Source organism: Enhydra lutris, unplaced genomic scaffold, assembly GCF_002288905.1.
Source record: "Enhydra lutris kenyoni isolate GAN:26980312 unplaced genomic scaffold, ASM228890v2 scaffoldscaffold57, whole genome shotgun sequence".
NCBI lineage: Eukaryota > Metazoa > Chordata > Mammalia > Carnivora > Mustelidae > Enhydra > Enhydra lutris.
Genome location: NW_019154141.1, coordinates 9,081,844 through 9,100,054, shown reverse-complemented (window position 1 = coordinate 9,100,054; position 18,211 = coordinate 9,081,844). Strand labels below are relative to the sequence as shown.

Genomic DNA, 18,211 nt, shown 5'->3' with positions numbered 1-18,211 from the left:
GAACTGTCAAAGTCACCAAAAACAACAAAAGTTCCTGAGAAACTAGTCTAAGGAGTCTAAGAATACATGATGATGATGACTAAATGTAATATGGCATCATGGAATGGAAAACAAACATTAAATAAAAACTAAGGAAATCTAAGTAAAGTGTGGACTTTAGTTAATAATACTGTATCAATATTGATTCATTAGTTTTGGCAAGTGACTAATCTAAGTGGGAAACCAGGTGTAGGGTTTATGGGATCTCCCTGTACTATCTCAGCAACTCTTCTGTAAATCTGGAACTATTCTAAAATAAAAACTTTATTAATAAAAAATAAGAAAAATATATAATTGCAGATAACCTTTATTTTTTACAGTTCTATTTAATTCTGTGTTAGGCTTGACATTTTATATGTTTATTGTGCACCTTGAAAGCATAGTCATCAAGTTTTAAAATACTGACATTATTACTGGTGATTACTCCATTTACATTTAGCAAGTCTACTTTGTTTTCCTTTTATTACTCATCATCATTGATGCATAGCTCCATCATGAGAATCAAACCATTCTGTGTTTGGAACTTCTTCTATTAAGCTACAGATCAGACTTTCAGGGATACCTTAGGCAATTATGGATACCTTAGGCAAACGTAAATTAATAACTCATCATAGGGAAGTCACTTGTCATATTGAGATTTAGAGTATAGAAGCTAGATCTATGAAAACCTGTGAGAGGTATTAGCTATAGTCTTGATGACATTATGTGAAATACTTTTTATTTGGAATAGAATGCCTCCTTTAGTATAGATGTTTTCTTAAGAACTAAATCACTTTTAGGGGGTCTGGCTTACCTGTGAAAATTCTTGTTGATAATTAAGATCTTTGAGAATGATGTGGGGGATAAGGTCTTTGTGTTTTACATCTAGAATAGAATTTTTTAGTTTTAGAAGTTTTAGAATAATGCCACTCTTCTTTTCACAGTAATAGGTTGGATAGAAAAAGACAACATTGAACTACTTAAACTGTGTCTCAAAACCACATCTGTACCACTTGTTTTTTCCTTGAGCTTGGTTTGGTTTTATGAATGCACTAATTTTAGAGGTGGCCCTTGACAAAATTAATTCAACAATTTTTTTTTTTTTTTTTTTTGGAATACCCACGCCATACCAGATTCTAAGTTGGCACTGAAAATATCAAGATGAAAAAAGCTTTCAAAGGCACACTTTGAACTTTAGTCCAAAGATAGTCATGTAAATAATTAATCATGCAATGTGTCAGTGCTATAAAATAGATATGTATAGTGTGCTAGAGAAGAACAGAAGAGAAAACAATTCTTAATGGGATTCTCCCGAAAATCTTACAGAGAAGATAAGAAATGATATTTAAACCATCTTTTGGTGAGAGGATGTTGTTATTGATCATAATGATGATCGCTTAAGATTCCAGTTATTTAAGAAGTGTTTACTTAGTGCCAGATGACATGCTGTGTTTTATATACATTACTGCATTTGTTTCTCACCACAACTTCACAGGTCTTACTAATATCAGCTTCACAGATAAATTGAGGTTCAGAGGATTTCATTAAATTTCCTAAGGCCATGTAAATAATAGTAGTTCAAAGATTGAGTCTAGCTTAGTTGTGCTAGACACTAAGGCCTGTTAATATGTGTTAGATACAATTTCCTTATATTGTTAAGTAGAGGCAGCTGCATTTTAGGTAGAGGAAAAAGTGTGAATAAGTTGATGGAGGCCTTATAATGCGTTTCCTCTTTGAATATCATCAAGTAGTTTTGTGCTGCCAGAGTCTAGCGGAATGGGGTTGTAGGGAATAGAATATTTGCCTCAGAATTGCTTATACTAGGGGTTAGCAAACTTTCTCTGTAAAGGGCTACATAGTACATGTTAGGTGTTGTAGGCCATACAGTTTGCAACTACTGAACTCTGTCATTGTAGTGTGAAAGCAGCCATCCATTGTTTATAAATGAGTGATCGTGACTGCTAATAAAACTTTATGGACACTCAGATTTGAATTTCATATACTTTTTATGTCATAAAATATTACTCTTTTAATTTTCAATTGTTTAAAAATGTAAAAACTATTCTTACTTAGCTCACTGGTTGTCCAAAAATAGGTGGCAGGCCAGATTTGGCTTATGGGCTAGTTTACTCACCTCTGGTTTATATGATGAGAAGGATTTGTTGGTTTATATAACTGTAGACCACAAATAGGGTAGTTTTCTTCAGTAATCCAGTGTTAATAAGGATCTTGGTGTCTTGCATCCAAGGTCTCCATGGGTTCTCTAACAGGTCTAGGAAGAGATAAGACCTTTTCCAGAAACTCTTTCTAATCAGTCTTGAACTTAATCCCATCAGGTTTCATTATCACTCCATCGGAATCAAGTTAAAGTTTATCTACATCGACTAAATTTAGTGGTCAGTTCTCAGTCTTCATGTTACTTGACCTATCAACATTTGACCTTTTCCCTTTCATGAAAGGCTGCTGCTGCTGCTGCTTCTGCTTCTCATCCTCCTCCTCTTTGTCCCTCTCCTTCTTCTTCTTTTTTTAAAGTAGACTCCATGCCTAGCCTGGAGCCCAATACAGGGCTTGAACTCATGACCTGCATCAAGAGTCTTAACTGACTGAGCCACCCAGGTACCCCCATGCAACTCTTTCTTTACTTGACTTCTGTAGTCTTCTAGTTTTGTTCCTGTTCTCTGGTTGCTACTTCTTACTGTTTGCTGTTATTTCTCATATCATTGGCTTCTGCATGTTGAATTCAGCCCCAAGGTTTAGTCTTTTGACTTCACTCTTTCTCTCTCCCCCAACCCCTCAACTATAGTCCTTCCATGGGGATGTCATACAGTTTATTAAAAGTGGTTTCTGGGGGCACCTGGGTGGCTTAGTGGGTTAAAGCCTCTGCCTTCGGCTCAGGTCATGATCCCAGGGTCCTGGGATCGAGCCCCGCATCGGACTCTCTGCTCAGTGGGGAGCCTGCTTCCCCCTCTCTCTCTGCCTGCTGCTCTGCCTACTTGTGATCTCTCTCTCTGTGTCAAATAAATAAATAAAATCTTAAAAAAAAATACTGTCTTAAAAAAAAAGTGGTTTCTGTATTGATGGCATATGTATGTTCATGTCTGCTTATTTGTGTAACGGTTACCTCAAGCTTTGTGTGTCCAGAACTGAGCTCCAAATACCCTCCTGATCCCCAGCCTATTCTTTCACAGTCTTTCCTATCTTAGTAAATTGCAGATCCATCGTTTGGGCCCAAAATACTGGTATTACCCTTGATGATTTCTTTGTTTTTCTCTTCTGACAGGTGATTCTTTCTGCTCTACCTACAAAATATATCCAGAATCTGACCTCTTCTCACCACCTCCACTGCTCCCTTAGTCCAAATGTTTATTTTCTTCTGAATTTTTGCAGTAGCCTCTGATTTGATTTCTGTCCACTTTTGCTCTCTTTCCCCTTTCTGACCCTGTACCACCCCCTTAATGACTTCTTTGTTATAGAAGAGAGCAGCAGAGAGTTTTGAAACTAGACAATTTGAATTTTAGGATTATAGTGTGATTTGGGGAAAGTCACTTTACTTCCCTGAATCTCAGTCTTACATTTTATTTTTAAAAAATTTAAAAATTTTTTTTTTTAAGTTTTAATTTATTTAAGATTTTATGTATTTATTTGACAGACAGAGATCACAAGCAGGCAGAGAGGCAGGCAGAAAGGGAGAGAGGAGGAAGCAGGCTCGCCGCTGAGCAGAGACCGCAATGTGGGGCTCGATCCTGAGATCATGACCTGAGCTGAAAGCAGAGTCTTTAACCCACTGAGCCATCCACGCGCCCCTCAGTCTTACCTTTTAAATGGGCATAATATTTGTTTTGTAGAATTGTTATTAGTAATGAATGAGATAATGTTGTAAAAATCTTTCTGGCACTACACCCAGTAGAGAATAGATAATGGACAAATTTTTTTTCTCTTTTCTACCCCAAACAAATGAGCTGCTTTTCTTCTTTTTTTTTTTTGGTTATTAAAGTGCTTAGTTATGTAGCCAGGGAGCATCTTATCTATGTACCTATTCATAAGTGACCTTTGGCTAATAAATAAGTCTAGCTTATGTTCGTAGTCCTTTCTTTTGCACTTTAAAAAAATTCCATTCATACCTTCCAGTTCATGTCTGCCTTGTTGGCCTTAAGTGTATATAGTTCTTACAAATTCATGCTTGATTAATAAAAAGCACCAGAGTTTATACTTGAATAGTAAAACTTTAATCTCTTTGTATTGTATTCTATTCAGTTTTAATACCCCTCCCATGCCTTCTATTAAGATTGTATATTTAAGTTACCAAAGAAAGATTGAAAGCAACCAACTTCAAAATTTTTATTCATAAAAACTAATCTGTTATTCTAGCACAGTATTTAGCTGAAAACACTAAAGATGAGCTTGGCTTACCAAATTGAAGGTTACTTAAATTGCTAATTTTTCAACTCTAATATTTTGATCCTGGTCTGAAAAGAAGAATCATTTAAAGTATCCCCTTCTTACAGGAAATAAAATATTTTTCTTGGAATTTGTTCAGGCACTTTTTTTTTTTTTTTTTAAAGATTTTATTTATTTGACAGAGAGAGAGAGAGAGAGGTCACAAGTAGGCAGAGAGGCAGGCAGAGAGAGAGAGGGGAGGAAGCAGGCTCCCTGCAGAGCAGAGAGCCCGAGGCCAGGCTCGATCCCAGAACTCTGGGATCATGACCCAAGCGGAAGGCAGAGGATGTAACCGACTGAGCCACCCAGGCGCCCCCACGCACTTTCTTATTAGACTTTCTCTAATTTAAGTACCTTCATAGAAATCAGTACATACTAAATATCCCGATATGGTTGGTATTTCTTTACCAGGCGTATTTCAGTGCTTTAATACACCTCAATTGAAAGCTGTCTACCCTGTGAGGTAAATTCTCCAGTGACATTTTCCCCTTTGAAATAATGGGGAATAGGAAATCTATTCATGTTTCTCAGTATTAAAAGTATATTGTTTTATATTACTTGCTGGATTTAACTCTGTATGCAGTTAAAAAAATAAATGTTCTCTGCTGATTATCTCAAATCCAGGAAACTTAAGGTCTGGTTTTGAAAGCTAGCACTTTAGTTGGACAGTCAGGTCTTTTCTTTTTATATCTGTATCTGTTACAACAGGGGGTTTTCCTCTGGGAAGTTCACAGCATATCTGAAGTAAGTCTTTAACTCAAGTTTGATGAGTAAATTCTTACTTCATAGACGCAGCCCAGTCCTACCTTCTACACCCTGGGGTGAGGTAATCAGTCTTATGCAAATGACTTGCTTGACGACTGAAGGTCTTCTGTTTTGTCCATAAATGTAGATGTAAGTGTCCTGCGTGGGAGGTCTTATCTGTACTGAAGGAATTGTGTGTTAAGCAAAGCAAAAACATTTGAAGTACTGTATGTCATTGTAGTCTTGCTATTTTGGATAATGGATTCATTGGTTCCGTAAGCATACCACAAACACTTTTAAAGAGGTTGAGATTTTTTTCCTACATCATCTTGGGAAAGTGGTGAGTTTATTCTTCTTAAAAAATCTTTAACTGTTTACTTTTACCTGAGAATTAATCTCAACTCTTAGGCTCAGTCTTCACTGGAGTAAGACATGGATGGTTATAGGGTTTCAGTCTTAGAGGAGTGAATTGCTCAAATTTACTGCAATGTATTTCTGATTTAATTTTGAAAATTTAGGCAGTTAAAACATTTTAGATTATGATGGTATCAAAATTGTGATTTGTTTTTGTCTTGGAATTCACTGCGCGGCTAACTCAAAACTATTCTCAAGCCATTTCTTGCCTGTATTTTTCCTGTGGATTGTTTTATTGATATCCTGACATTCCGCAGATCATGCAAAAATACTGTTTGAAGCCTAGGTTTTGTTTTGTTTGTTTTGTTTTGTTTTGCCTCTTATTGTTTGGGAAGACAGTCCTGATAAGGGGACATGTCTATGTTTTATTCATATTACTTCTCACATACTTTAAGAGCATGTTTTGATGTTAAAACAGATTATATATGTAATTTTATCCTCATAAAAAAATAAGAAAAATGAAAATTTAAGACCTGTCTGGATATGAATGTTGCTCATTGTATTGATTTCCAAGGGAGATACTTGCATAAAAAATTAATTACTAGGAAGAAAAATTGACTAATACTATATTTACACATCCTGATTTAAGGTGCCATAGATTCCTGATATAGTTTTGTATTTTGATAAAATGAATGTTGGGTCTCCTGTGTGGTTCAGTCAGTTAAGCATCTGCCTTAAGCTCGGGTCATGATCCTAGGGTTCTGGAATGGATCCCACATCAGGCTTCCTGCTCAGCGGGAAGCCTGCTTCTCCCTCTCCCTCTGCCTCCCACTGCCTCCCACTCCCCCTGCTTGTGCTTTCTCTCCCTGTCAATAATAAAATAAGTAAATAAATAAAATCTTTAAAGAAAAAAGAATGTTTATTCCACAATAATTTAGGACTACATAATACTTTTTCTTTTGTTTAATTATTTGTTCTGTAAAATTTCCTACAACCTGAATTTTGTTGTGTGCTCAGGAACAATTCAACATTTTCCTCTGTCTTTTGCTTTTCCTGAAAACTGACAGTTAGATTCAGAGGTTTGACCGAAAACTGTAGCTGTTGTGCTCCTATCATCAAGGGGCATATAATGTCTGGTTTTTACTCCTTTTTAATGTTATTAATCATTGATGCTCAGTGCCTCTGGAGCTATTAGTTCATTATGAAATGGTGATATTATGATTTTTTTCTTTTGGTTCCCATTTATTATCTGGAATGATTTTATAGAAGATCTCACTTATGTACTCTTTGGGTACCAGTACAATTTATATAGGAAATATAGGATAAAATGCTTGGTTCTTTCCTTTTTCCCATATTTCAAGATAATGAACTGGATTCCTGTCTTCCTCAGAAGGTGACCAGTTAGTTTAGCGTTGTTTTTTAAACATCATTGTGATCTCAAGACCAGAGAGAGCAGACTCCCCACTGAGCTTGATCCCAGGACCCTGAGATCATGACCTGAGCTGAATCGGCTGGGCTCAGCCAACTGAGCCACCCAGGGGCCCCACTTTTCTTTTTCTTTTAAGTTCTTTTGTTATGTTTATTTGTTTATTTTCTTATAGTTCAGTCTTTAGTACTGGAATGATTTTTGTTTTATTTCTAGTTCTTTCTTGGTTTCTGTCTCTTCGTTTCTGAGTTTTTCTGATACTGATTTACATTGTTCTTTCATGTATTATATAATTTTCTTGTTATAACTTATGAGACATATAAATGTAATTTTTATTAGTAAAACATAGAGCCCAAGGAATTGTTTGACATACTTCAAACAGGCAGCTGTAATTACTTTAGACGTTGCTTTAAATCTTTAAACCAAGGTTTCAATACTGGAATCTGTGAGTGAATTTCAGGGTTGATAACATTATTCATTTCATGCAAAGTAGAGTGTATGTATATGGGAATAGGGAAAGAATACCTTGACTTTCTTTACATTTCCAGAGGGGAGTGTAAACTGTCCTCACAAAAATATGGGTAAGAACGTTTGGTTTATATAGGAAAAAGTCTTCTCAAATATTTTAATGATTGAGATTGTAAGAAATGAGAACAAATGCTAGATATTATAGTTTGTTTTTTTTTTAAGATTTATTTATTTATTTATTTTAGAGAGAGAGAGAGAGAGAGAGAGAGAGAGAGCGTGTGCGGGGTTGGAGGGAGAGGGAGAGAGAGGATCTAGGCAGACTCCCTGCTGAGTGCAGAACCCAATGCTGGATTTGATCTCACAACTCTGCAACCCTGAGATCATGACCTGACCCGAAATCAGGAGTTGGACACATAACCAACTGAGCCACCCAAGTGCCCCCAGATGTTGTAGTTTTAAGATACAAGTGGTACCGTAGAAGATACTACATCATTTCCATTATGTATTTGCTTATGCCCTTTCTACTTGTATGTAGATGGAGGGAGCGAGGAACCACCGGATCGAAGACAGTCAAGTGTAGACTCTCGCCAAAGCCGCTCTGGCCAAGGTAAGCTTTCATTAAATTTATTATTAAATTAAAAAGAAAAGATATCAGCTGTTCCTTTCTAGTACTTTATCTGAGGTTTGGGGTTTTCCCTGGGTCTAGTTTAGGTATTCTAGTTTCTCCTTTAGGGCTTTAAATGTTGCAGTCTAAAAGTTCTATGATATCATTTATTCAAGGTAAAATGAAACGTGTTCTCATATCAGTTTTTAAATGGTAATACCATAATAAGATTTTAAGTAGTTTAGGAACATTGTGATATATATCTGGATATCACTTTTGGAATATAACCAAAAGTAAATTTTTAGCAGTAGCATTTGTATCAGCACGCTGGCTTTTTAAGATTTCATCAGCACAATATTTGTTGTTTTAGCTCTCTTGGAAGAAATGGTTTTTGTTTATAATTGCTATTTTAAATTAGGACCTTACTAATTATTTTCCTTTTCTGTTTAAAATTTATTATATGCTTTAAAATTTATTATATACTGTAGACTGGTTTTTTGAAGTGACAACTTCCAAACTAGGTAAAAACATTCTGTATCAGTGAAATCTTCATATAGGCCTTTCCTAATTAACTTGTTTAAAATTGTATGACTAGTGCCCCCACATTCTTTTTCTTCATAGTACTTATCACCTCTGTATTTATTTTATTTTCTGTCCAAAACTAGAATGAATGTTTCATGATTGTAGAGATTTTTGTCTTTTTTGTTCATTACTTTATTTCCAGTGCCAGGAATAAGTACCAGGCATGTAGTATTTACTAAATAAATGTTGCTGAATGAATGAAATGACCACTAAGAGAATGGAGTTGAGAACCCAAATTGATGAATAGATGATAAAACTTCAGGCAGTCATTTTGACTTATGTATGATTTTTTAGAGCATCTTTTCTTAGAAATAAAATAAAGCTTTGCTTTACAAATGTATGGTGTTTTTATCCTGTTAAAGTTCCTGGTTCTTTTGTTCCATAATCTTCTTACCTTTTTTCTCCAAGTTTGCTCTACCCAAGTTTTAGAGTTGTGTTTTTATTTACTTTATTTTTATTTTTATTTTTATTTTTTTTTTATTCATTTGACAGAGAGAGAGAGATCACAAGTAGGCAGAGAGGCAGGCAGAGAGAGGGAAGCAGGCTCACCGCTGAGCAGAGAGCCCGATGCGGGGCTCGATCCCAGGACCCTGAGATCATGACCTGAGCCGAAGGCAGAGGCTTAACCCACTGAGCCACCCAGGCACCCCAACTTTATTTTTATTTTTTAAAGATTTTATTTATTTATATGAGAGAGAAAGCACAAGCGGTGGGGGAAGGGTTAGAGGGAGAGGGAGAAGCAGGCTCCTCGCTGAGCAAGGGGCCCAACATGGGGCTCTATCCCAGGACCCTGAGATCATGACCTGAGCCAAACAAAGGCAGGCACTTAACTGACTGAGCCACTCAGGTTCCCCGAGTTGTGCTGTTTTTAAAAAATTGTTTGTTGCAGAATAAAAAGAGGAATAATATACGCAGGTTGATTTGGAAATTTTAACTTGTACTAGTACTTATTCATTTTTAAATAATATGCATGGTATTTTATCAGGAATTTGTCTCCTTTTTTTTCCCCCCTTAAACATATTTTTATATGAAAGAAGAAGTTAAAATGAATTATAGTATATAAGCATATCAAATCAACACATTGTACACCTTAAATTTTCATAATGTTATATATGTCATTGATATCTCAATAACCCTGGATTGGGGGGAAAGAAAGAAAATGAGCACATGTATGAAAGACCCTAAAAGTAAAATTAGTAGAAATTAATAAAAAAAATTATACTAATTTTATTAAATATCATAATTTGTATTAAATATCACAGATGCAGATACGGGAATTATTCATTTATCTTATGCCCCTTAGGCTGTGTCAGTTAAAATATTTTTCAAATCAATTAGTGTAGTTGAGTTTTAATAACAAAAGCTGAGGGGCACCTGGGTGACTCAGTTAAGTGCCTGCCTTTTTTTTTTTTTTTTAAAGATTTTATTTATTTGACAGAGAGAGATCACAAGTAGAGAGAGAGAGAAAGAGAGAGAGAGAGAGGAGGAAGCAGGCTCCCTGCCTAGCAGAGAGCCCCATGCAGGACTCGATCCCATGACCCTGAGATCATGACTTGAGCTGAAGGCAGAGGCTTCACCCACTGAGCCACCCAGGCATCCCTAAGTGCCTGTCTTTGGCTCAGGTCATGAACCTGAGGTCCTGGGATTGAGCCCTGCATCCTGCTTCCTGCTCAGCAGGGGCAGGGGGTGCTGATTCTCCCTCTCTCTCTGCCCTTCCCCCATTGTGCTCTTGCTCAAATAAAATATTTGAGAGAGAGATTCTCTCTCAAATAAAATCTTTAAGAAAACAGCTGAAACAAAAGCTGAACCTTAAAACAGCAAAAATCCGTGATCTCTGTGACCTTGAGCACTACTACCTGATCTCAGTCAGAAATCACCAGGAATTGCATCATCATCAGAGTTAACTAATAGTTAAAACGTGTTTCTTACCTTCTTGGAAATTTTGTTTGTAGTATCTCTTTATTTAGACGGCAGACATAAAAATACATGTATAACGAGCTGAATGAGCATCAATATTATCAGGAGTAAAGAGATGGAATAAACATACATTTCTACATTTGCTCCTTGCAGAAACCTGCTAAATGATCAGTAAAGGGGGACTGGAGAAAAGCCAACATCAACACAATTTTAGAAACTGGAGAGTATATGAATAATTAAAAACTGAACCCTAAGCTCAATAGCAGAGAAAATCAGGAAAACAACCTCCAGAAGCCTCAAAAAACTAGAGAATGGTAGCATGTAGAGATGGAGGTGAAAGGAAGATTAGCTGAAAGTCAGTTGAAGAAGCATTTGATTCCTGAGACCTCTTCCACAAAATTAGCTAACCAGTCAGCTGGGCAGGTGCCCAAGTCCCTACTCTTAACCTTGGCAAAACTCAGAAATGTATTCTTTGGAACAAAATAGAGATTCTCTGGGAGACATCTACCAGGCACAGTTGAGGCCGGTCCTCTACTGAAAATAGGACAATTGCATTCCAACTGTCTTTATCCTACTGGCACTAGGATACTGGCAGTTAGGCTTTCATATTTCAGGCAGGAGGTTGGCATAGTCTTTTCTGAAGAATCTGACTAAAGAGAAAGCCACAAAATGTAGCCATCAGAGATTACTTAAAAAAAAGAAACAGCCCAGCCAATTCACTCTCTGTATCAAAGCTCTCAATCAGCCTTTTAGTCCTGTTCTCTTAAATATTAGCAACTATCGAAGGGTTACTTTAGATATTTGAGGAAATCTTCTAACGTATGAAAGATAGAGATTAAAATAAATAGAATAAAGCAACTTAGAACTTGGAGAAATTTTGCAGAGAGAAGTAATAGAACCATTATTAACATCCTTACAGAAATAAACTAATACAGTCTTTTAAGACATGTAAGTTTTTTGGTTTGTTGTTTTGCCTGCCTTGTACCCTTTCTTAGGACTCTTTAGGATATGATCCATCAAAATGAGAAAGTCAGACAAATAAATGAAAGAGATGGGTTATAGGAAATAGGAAATTCAACAAAGGAGAAAGGTAGAGAAGTTTTTAGAATGACAGTGAGAAAACAGGGAGAGAGGGCAACCAAACCAAATTGGAGTATGTTAGAAGTCTCCAGAAGAGTTACCTCGCGAAAATGAGATTGGTAGAAACCTACAGCATTAATTATCTTCAGAAAATTTTTAAACAATTGGCAAAAGGTTTAGGGTTGATTGGTGATAAATACATAAAATAGTAAGTAAAAAAAAGAAGTCCTAAATTCAAGGGAAAACAAATAATGTGTGGGAAAGAAGATATTCTTCAGAGTAAGTCCTCAGTCCTTGGGGCAAGGTCTGGGGTAGCTGATGTCTATGCCCGTCTAATCACTTTACTCCAGTGTGGTACAAATATTTCCATTATTTGATTTGGACCAGTGAGCAAATCTGGTGTATGTGGCTTTTATTTGTACAGTTGATTTGATTTGTTAAAGCAATTTTTATTATTTTTGCATCTATATTCAAGTGGGATATTGACCTTTAGTTTTCTTTCCTTACAATGCTTTTGTCTGATTTTGGTAACTGAGTAATGCTGGCCTCCTAGAATAAGTAGAAAGTTGAGAAGTATTTCCTCCACTTCAATTTTCCTAGAATATTTTGTATAGAACTAGTATTATTTCATCCTTAAATGTTTGATAGACTTTTTCAGAGAAACCGTCTGGGCCTGGAATTTTCTTTATGGAAAGTTTTAAAATACAAATTAAATTTCTTGAATAAAGTATGACTATTTGAATTATCTTTTCTTGAGTAACCTTTTAAAATCTGTGGATCTTCAGTGATATCACCTCTTTCATTCCTGATATTGGTAATTTGGGTATTCTTTCTCTTTGAACTGATCATTCTGGAAAGAGATTTGTCAGTTTTATTGATCTCAGAGAATCAGTTTCAGTTTTCATTTATTTTCTCTGCTGCTTTCCTCTTCTGTATTTCATTGATTTCTGCTTTACTCTTTATTCCTTTTTTCTTTCTGCTTTGGGTTTGATTTCTTTTTCTTCTCTAGTTTTTTTGAGTGGAAGCTAAGGTGATTGTTTGGAACTTTCTCTTTAGTATAGGAATTTTAGTGCTATAAAATTTCCCACAATGGGGATGCCTGGGTGGCTCAAGTCAGTTAAGCCGCTGCCTTCAGCTCAGGTCATGATCCCAGGATGCTGGGATCGAGTTCCGCATCAGCCTCCTTGCTCAGCTGGGAGCCTGCTTCTCTCTCTGCCTCTGCCTGCCACTCTGCCTGCTTGTGCTCTCTCTCCCTCTCTTTGACAAATAAATAAATAAATAAATAAAATCTTTAAAATACTGGTTTATGTACTGCTTTAGCATTTCACAGAATTTGATGAGTATGATTTCATTTAGTTTGAAATACTATCTGATTTCCCTTGTGATTTCTTCTTTAACTTGTGTTATTTAGAAGTGTGTTGATGTAGTTTCCAAATATTTGTGAATTTTCCATATCTTTCTTATATTGATTTCCAGTTTAATTTCATTATCATCAAAGAACACTTTCTTTGAGCTGAATCACTTTTTACTGAAACTTGTTTTATGCTCCAGGAAATGATCTTATGTTCAGTATGCACTTAAAAAGAATGTATATTTTACTCTTCTGCGCTGGAAGGTCCCATAAATATCAATCTGGTCAAGTTGATTGATAATGTTGTTCATGTCTTCTCTACCTTTGATGATTTTCTGTCTGCTCATCCTTTCAGGTAGTAGGAGAGGAATATTGAAATCTCAAATTATAAGTATGGATTGATCTATTTCTCCTTTCTATTATATCATACTCCTTAGGCTTGTGTTCTTCTGGTCAAAAGGATTCCCCTCCCTCAGAGACTTAAGTCTCTCCTCAGTGACAGCTGCCAATAGTGAAATAAGTTTGCCTGGGGGGCAGAGCTGGAAGAAAAAGGTAAAAAGAAAAAAAAAAGCCGGAGGATTTTCCCTCAGTCCCCTAAGGAGCCGCCCTCACCCCCTTCATTCATACTGCCTAATCAGGTAGAGAGGATTTGTTCTTGCATCTTTCTTTTCATGCATGCTCTGCTATTCCAGGATTTGGATTTCCTTTGAGTTCAGAGTTAGGGGACATTAAAAACAGTAGGAAATGTGCAACTGAAATGGTTGTCCTTCAATTTCTGCTTTCCTTCCACAGTTTGCCTGCTACTGTTTATTTTTCAGAGTCTTCAGATTGCTGTTTTACTTTCCAGGGTTTTCATTTACATTCACCAGTTTTAGTTACATTCAGTTAAGGTGGAGTGTGCTTATTCCATCTTAACCTAGGACTAGAGCTCTTCGGTTTTATTTTATTTTGTGTTTGCCTCTCTGAAGGGGTGATGTTCAAATTACTTAATAGTTAATATGCCATAAACATCAACTTACCAAAACAGATGGCAGTCTTTTGGGAACAAACACTAGTTTTAAACAACTGACAGGCATCTGTAGGTGCATAATGCTTGGTGACCTGCCCTGCCTGATTGTGAATTCAGTTTGCATTTAGTGTCTCTTCTCCCATGATAACAGCAGACGGTAAGGTAAAGGGTCCGGTGAGATGTCTTATCTAGCTCTTTCCCATGTGTTGACTGACTAGCTTGGCCTCTGATCTGTTTCTCAGGTGCAGTGGATCTGACTCAAACATGACCACACTCCCTGCTCTAGCTTGGGGCAGAGACCTGTGATGTCTTCTGCTTATAAAATGTAGGAGATGGGAGATGCCTGACTCCTTGCAGTGAGCCCAGTCCTGCTCCTCTCATTCAGACTGCTACCCGTGGGCACTTCCTGCTCCTTGAATCTACTGCTTCTGTGCTTAAAACAGACCTGGAAACACTCATCTTTCACAGTTATCCTCCTACACATGCTCTGGACTATAATTTCCTCACTCCAAATGCATCTAGTTTCTGTCTTCCATGGATTTCTTAACATTTATCCTCTATTATTGGCTTTTTGTTTTATTTTATTATGCTTTAAGAATTTTTCTTTTTAAAATACTCTTTTGTCATTCCACCCTACCTCTGTTGCCATTTTAGTCTCAACTACCCTCATTTCTTTCCTTATAGTCTGTTATAGTTTGTTGTCCTTGTGATAGCTAGAGTGTTCTTATTAATACAGATCAAATCATATATTTCCCCAGACTTGAAGTAAAACTCCTCAGTAGCCTTCTATCATGTTCAGAATAAACTCCAGCCTTTATCACTCCCTATAGAACCTGACCCGAATTGCCCTTTTCCTAGTACTCTAAATCTGTGCCCTCCCACTCCCTCCATTTTCTACTTTGTTTCCTTTCTGCTGGTCTTTTTGTTTAAACATGTTAAGAGTGTTTTCTTTTTAAGGCCTTTATACTTGTTCTTTCTTGAATAAAGGGCTGTAGATTTCTGTTTAAGTCAAAGAGGCCTTCTGGGACCGTCATACCAAATACCCTAGACCCTAAACTTCATAGTGTGTATCACTACCTGAAAATAATTATTTATTCATTTACTTGTTTTGTTGTTGTCTCAATTACTAGAAAGTAGGTTTCATTTGAGCAGACTTCATCTTCTTCACTGCATTTGCCCTAGAACACTTGCATATATAAATTTGTCAGTATTTGTTGAATGAAAGATTGAAGAGGTAGCTCTTAGGGTGCTTGGTAAGATATATGGATGTTCCCAGGCTACATAATGGATCCAGTATTCACCTCTGTTACTTTACATAACTAAACAAGTAAAGTAGCGAAGAAATTGTGTTGAGGGACACTGGGTGGCTCAGGCAGTTAAGTGCCTGCCTTCAGCTCAGGTCAGTCCTGGGATCAAGCCCGGAACTGGGCTCCGTGCTCAGCAGGGGAGTCTGCTTTTCCCTCTGCCACTGCTCCTGTGCTCTCTTGCTCACTCTCTCTCAAATAAATAAATGCATAAATAAATCTTTAAAAAAATTTTTTGTTGTTGAATGTAGGTAGTTTATCAGACTATCAGCTAACTATTAATTTGTGAAATGAGGCTCTCGGAGTATGATTGTGCCTGTTAAACTTCTAACTTAAGGCCTTCTGAGGTTGGGTGGATATTTTCTGCTTTCTAGTATAACATATTGTATATAATTGGGATATATTATTTATTGTATTTAGTTAGTCTTGTCTGTTGAATCTCTTTTTTTCCATGTAATTTAGGAGTTCATTATCAGTAGGATCTTTGCATCTAGCACAGTGCTACTGTCTTGCAGTTAGGTCATCAATTTGACCATCAGTTCTAGGAATTCTAGTTCTGCATTTCATGAGTTACTTATCAGAATTGGTTTTGGTGTACTAGCTCCATTTTCTGCAGCAAATGATCTTTTCATTAGAGGTCATATATAAACAGAACTTATTTTGTTCTAGATATTAAATAAATGCATGAACCAATGTGATGTGACTGAAACCCAATTTTTATTTACTTTTACAAGAATAGCATTAAGCCGATACTGGGCTCTGATACACAAAATGTGTATTGATGTAGTAACGCTCGTGACCAGCTCGTGCTGGAAGACTGGGAAACTGTACAGGGTTTAACTTGGCATGATTCTCATTATCTGTAGCCAGTTTTATTTGATTAGTACATGTTGATGCATTTATAGTAATAATACAGTAAATGATCAAATATGATGTGTTCTGGTTATTTTTCTTTCCTTGCTAATATGTAAAATATATAGTAGAAATGAGATGTTCATGCTCTTAAAACATACACAGATTATTTTTCAGTCTGGTAAGTTACAAAGATTTCTTTATTAAACCAACTGTTTAATTACATAAAATGATCAGGAAAATTATTTCAGCATTTAATGTGTCATTTTTGTGTCATTGTAAGTATCACTATAGTGGATCACTAATGAACAAAATTTTTTACTGTTTTAGTGGTTTATCATTGTGATAGAAAATCACTTAGTTTTCAACATAGGTTGCTTTGAAAAAAAAAAATTAATTATACATATGTGCCAGGCTCTGGGCGAGGTGCTTTTACATAATCCTCATTTAATTCTCAGAATAATGCTGTGAAGTGGGTATTATTTTCAGTAGGAAAATATTTCAAGCTTTATACTAATCTACACCAGAAGTTTCAAATCAGCTTTGTTGGTAGCATGTACTTAGAACCCTTCTGTTCTCATATTTAAAATTAAATTTGTTGGTGGTTGGATAAGACCTAGAATGAAAGATCTGACCTTAAATGATAAATCCCTCTAAAGTGCCTTTATTGCTAGTCCTGTAATTCTGAAATTTAACTTCATGTTGATTATTCTTTGTTTAACACTCATTTTTCATAGACTTAAACTTGAAATTGGCCTTTTAGCAAACAACTTCTTATTATCTTGGGCCTCTAGGGATGTGTCAGAATGTATTTACATATATTAGTCATGTTTTTTTTAATGTGAATTACAATAATTTTACTAATTAAGAGATTACTTTTTACCAACAATTTAGATATTTAAAAAGAACATGTTAAGGCTTCTTTTCCTTCTACTACCCTAAAGTAACTAATACTAACTACATTCAGTCTGTATCCTTCCATGTTTTTTCCCTGAGTTCTTATTGGCAAATGTAGGGGTGTGTCTGTATGGATGGGTGTGTGTATTAGTTTGAAGATTTTTAAAAATAAAATGCAATTTTAGTTCATTATCCCCCAGTTAGCATGACCATCCCTCAGGAGCATACTTAAGTTCTAATTGTAAAAAATCGGATTATAATGGTTCACAGCATAAGCAACCCATAATTTATTTCACCATTTCCTCATATAAGAGTGTTCAGACTTTCAGAGTGATTCATACTCATTTATCTAATAACACCTTAAACTCTTGGAATTTGCAACCCCAAGCACATTTTGTGTCAGAACATACTAAGTATCCTACTTACATTATGATAATTGGCCTAGTTAACACTAGAAACATTGTAGAAACCTCTCCTTGCTTATCCATATTTATGAAAGAAAAGGAATAAAAGATGACAACTAAAAAGGTTGGAAAAGGTATCTTTCCAAACATCTTTTTTGGCGAGAGATAAAAATCATAAAACCTCTTTGGAAAACTTCATAATCTTTAATTAAGGGCCATACAAAGTTGAATAACAAAAGGTGAAGAAGAGACCTGTTAGTAAAGCCTGGGATAAAATTATTATTGAGCAAATATATTTTTTGTTTTGTTTTATTTGAGGTACAGTTTGGATTTATTATTAAGTCTTACTCCTAGTGAGAGATTAAAGAGCTGGTTCCCACAAGGGGGCAGACTAAGACTACCTGAAAACCTTCATACTATAAAGAATATTTATTTTAAATTCATAGTTGATTTGTTAAGGAAGAGGAAATTACCTGGGGCTAGAAATGAGTAGGAAGATAACTGGCTGATCATCCTGTGAATGGTACCATATATTGGGGACATACACCTACCTCATCCCCAGTGTAAGCATGGACTGTTGGCATGTTGGATACTCAGCTGTGATTATGTATAAATTCCATCCCTGCTACCATGGCCACTTTGTTAATGGGCCCTTTGCGCAAGGTTGGTGTGACTGAGTAGAAAGACTGACTGTCTCCCCCAAATAGGTCATCTAATCTGCTGTGTTAAGCACCTTCTCTGCCGTTTGCTTTTTGGTAAGCATT

The 18,211-nt window shown here is 36.0% G+C and overlaps 1 protein-coding gene across 2 annotated transcripts in view; it reads left to right on the top strand.

Moving 5' to 3' along the window:
• Nucleotides 1-18,211, top strand: part of LOC111158180 (tetratricopeptide repeat, ankyrin repeat and coiled-coil containing 2) — a 364,770-nt gene that overhangs the window by 92,006 nt on the left and 254,553 nt on the right. For both annotated transcript variants that reach the window (XM_022520087.1, XM_022520086.1), the window contains exon 3: nucleotides 7,983-8,054. In XM_022520087.1, the coding sequence (XP_022375795.1) occupies nucleotides 7,983-8,054 (72 nt within the window). The remainder of the gene's footprint in view (nucleotides 1-7,982; nucleotides 8,055-18,211) is intronic.